Genomic DNA, 2,005 nt, shown 5'->3' with positions numbered 1-2,005 from the left:
GAGAGAGAGAGAGAGAGAGAGAGAGAGATAGAGACAGAGAGACAGAGAGAGACAGACAGGCAGACAGACAGACAGAAGGAGAGAGATAAAAAAAAGTAGGAGAGAGCGAGAGAAGAAGGAGGGACAGAAAGAGATGAAAAGCGAGTGAGAGGGAGTGTGGGTAGAGGGTGCGAGAGTTTTATCTTGGGGTATTCAACACGCATCGGGAACTAAATACAGCACGGGATTTTCTCTCTCTCTCTCTCTCTCTCTCTCTCTCTCTCTCTCTCTCTCTCGCCTCTACTTTGATTAGTCGGAGCTGTCCCGGCGACAATACTCGTGTGTAGCGAGCACCATCAGTGAACGCGATTTTTCCGCCGACGCACGATTTGCTCTGCGCTGGAACTCTCAGATTCTCTAAGAAACTTCTCAGTGCGCATACAGCGCTCTAACCGTGTGTTGTCTTTTCAGCGATATGGGAATCTAGAACTAAAACTTGACAGTGTCTAAACAGTGCTCGGAAAGTGTGAGGTCAAATCTGCTGTTTGAGATTCTTTTGGACCAGACCGGTGCGCAGTGCCTTAATTAATTTGTGGTTCTCTTGAAACTTACACGTGTGCGGACGACGTTCTGGTTCTGAAAGTGGTGTGTCAATCTCGCTCTGTGACATTACCAGACATTTTTACATTTTATTCACAGTGCTTGAAGAACGAGTACCAACATTATTTTTTAATTCAATTATTTGTCTTAGAATTTTGTCATCAGCCCATCACAACACCTACATCTTCAAGTATTAAAAACGTGAAGGATATATCTCGGACATGTGTCATTATTCTGGGGATATTGAGAGCTTTCACGTAATTTAGGAGACGGACTACACTGCCATAACACAGGAAAGCTCACAGCAACTGAAATGACCTTACACTTGGCGAAGCCAGCCCTCATCTACATACATCTGGAACCTACTTGAGCCAATCAGAAAAGTGCTCTGTGTAGTGAGAGCAGAGAAAGCAGTTAAATTCAAAATAATACTGTCCCTTAAATTCTACAAATAGCAGTGATTGTTGGTTCCATTGACACATTCATAGTAAAACAGAGTTTGGAATAAAGGGAGGTACCGGTAACAGACAAACACCATAGAGAGACTGGCAAAGGGAAGGACCAATCTGAACCAACCTACGGCTAAACTCATGTCCAGCTGATAAAGAAGAAAAATATTCCTATGTCGTATTACCCGTATTGATAGAATATTTCCAGTTACAGATTTCATGTCACAGAACATCGCACAACATAGAGTGTAATCTCTAAACGTAAAATCACATTCACTCAGAGACAGTTACCAAAAAGAAGAGTATAAATTGTTATATCAAACACCGTAACATGTAAAGTGACGTCATCCAAAACTGTTAGTATAATCACCAATACCACACTCCCGTCTCAAACGAAATTAAGTTAACAAAAAATTAAGCTTGCCATATCACATCAAGTCGCAAACGGAGGTGACCTTACAGAAGAGCACCATCTGCAATAATATAACCAGCACACCCCCAAAGAGTACTACTATTATATCAGTAATATCAACGTAGCCAGTCAAATATCCCAGCCATGACCAACAACGCCGGAGCAGTTCTACTGTGGGTTGTGGCCCTCTGTTATACCAGTGTGACCTTCGGCCTCAGCATCGGTCTACAGAGCATGGAGGAGAACTGCATCCTGAGCTTCGTCGTGCCCCGGGATAAGATGAAGTCCTCGTGCCAGCTGGACGAGAAGGTGACGCGTCGCCTGAACACAGCTGAGATGAAGGTGAACATCTACAGCCAGCAGGTGGCCAGCCTACAGCTGCAGCTGGACAAGCAGAGACTGCTGGACGCGGATAGGCTGGACAAGCTGGAGCAACAGGTGGGCCAGCAGGGGGAACTGAGAGAGAGGTAGGGGGATGAGGGATGGGGAGAGCGATGTGTACACACACACACACACACACACACACACACACACACACACACACACACACACACACACACACACA

General features: G+C 45.1%; 1 protein-coding gene across 1 annotated transcript in view; it reads left to right on the top strand.

The window, feature by feature from the left end:
* Nucleotides 1–288: 288 nt before the first annotated feature.
* The window catches only part of LOC101847785, a 20,283-nt gene continuing 18,566 nt past the window's right edge, over nucleotides 289–2,005 (top strand). The window contains exon 1 of the mRNA XM_005090319.3: nucleotides 289–1,878. Within this exon, the coding sequence (XP_005090376.1) occupies nucleotides 1,585–1,878 (294 nt within the window). The 5' untranslated portion in view covers nucleotides 289–1,584. The remainder of the gene's footprint in view (nucleotides 1,879–2,005) is intronic.

The sequence above is a fragment of the Aplysia californica genome, unplaced genomic scaffold, assembly GCF_000002075.1.
Source record: "Aplysia californica isolate F4 #8 unplaced genomic scaffold, AplCal3.0 scaffold00015, whole genome shotgun sequence".
Taxonomy (NCBI): Eukaryota; Metazoa; Mollusca; class Gastropoda; order Aplysiida; family Aplysiidae; genus Aplysia; species Aplysia californica.
The sequence above is the reverse complement of the archived record's forward strand: the minus strand, read 5'-3'. Positions and strand labels throughout refer to the sequence as shown.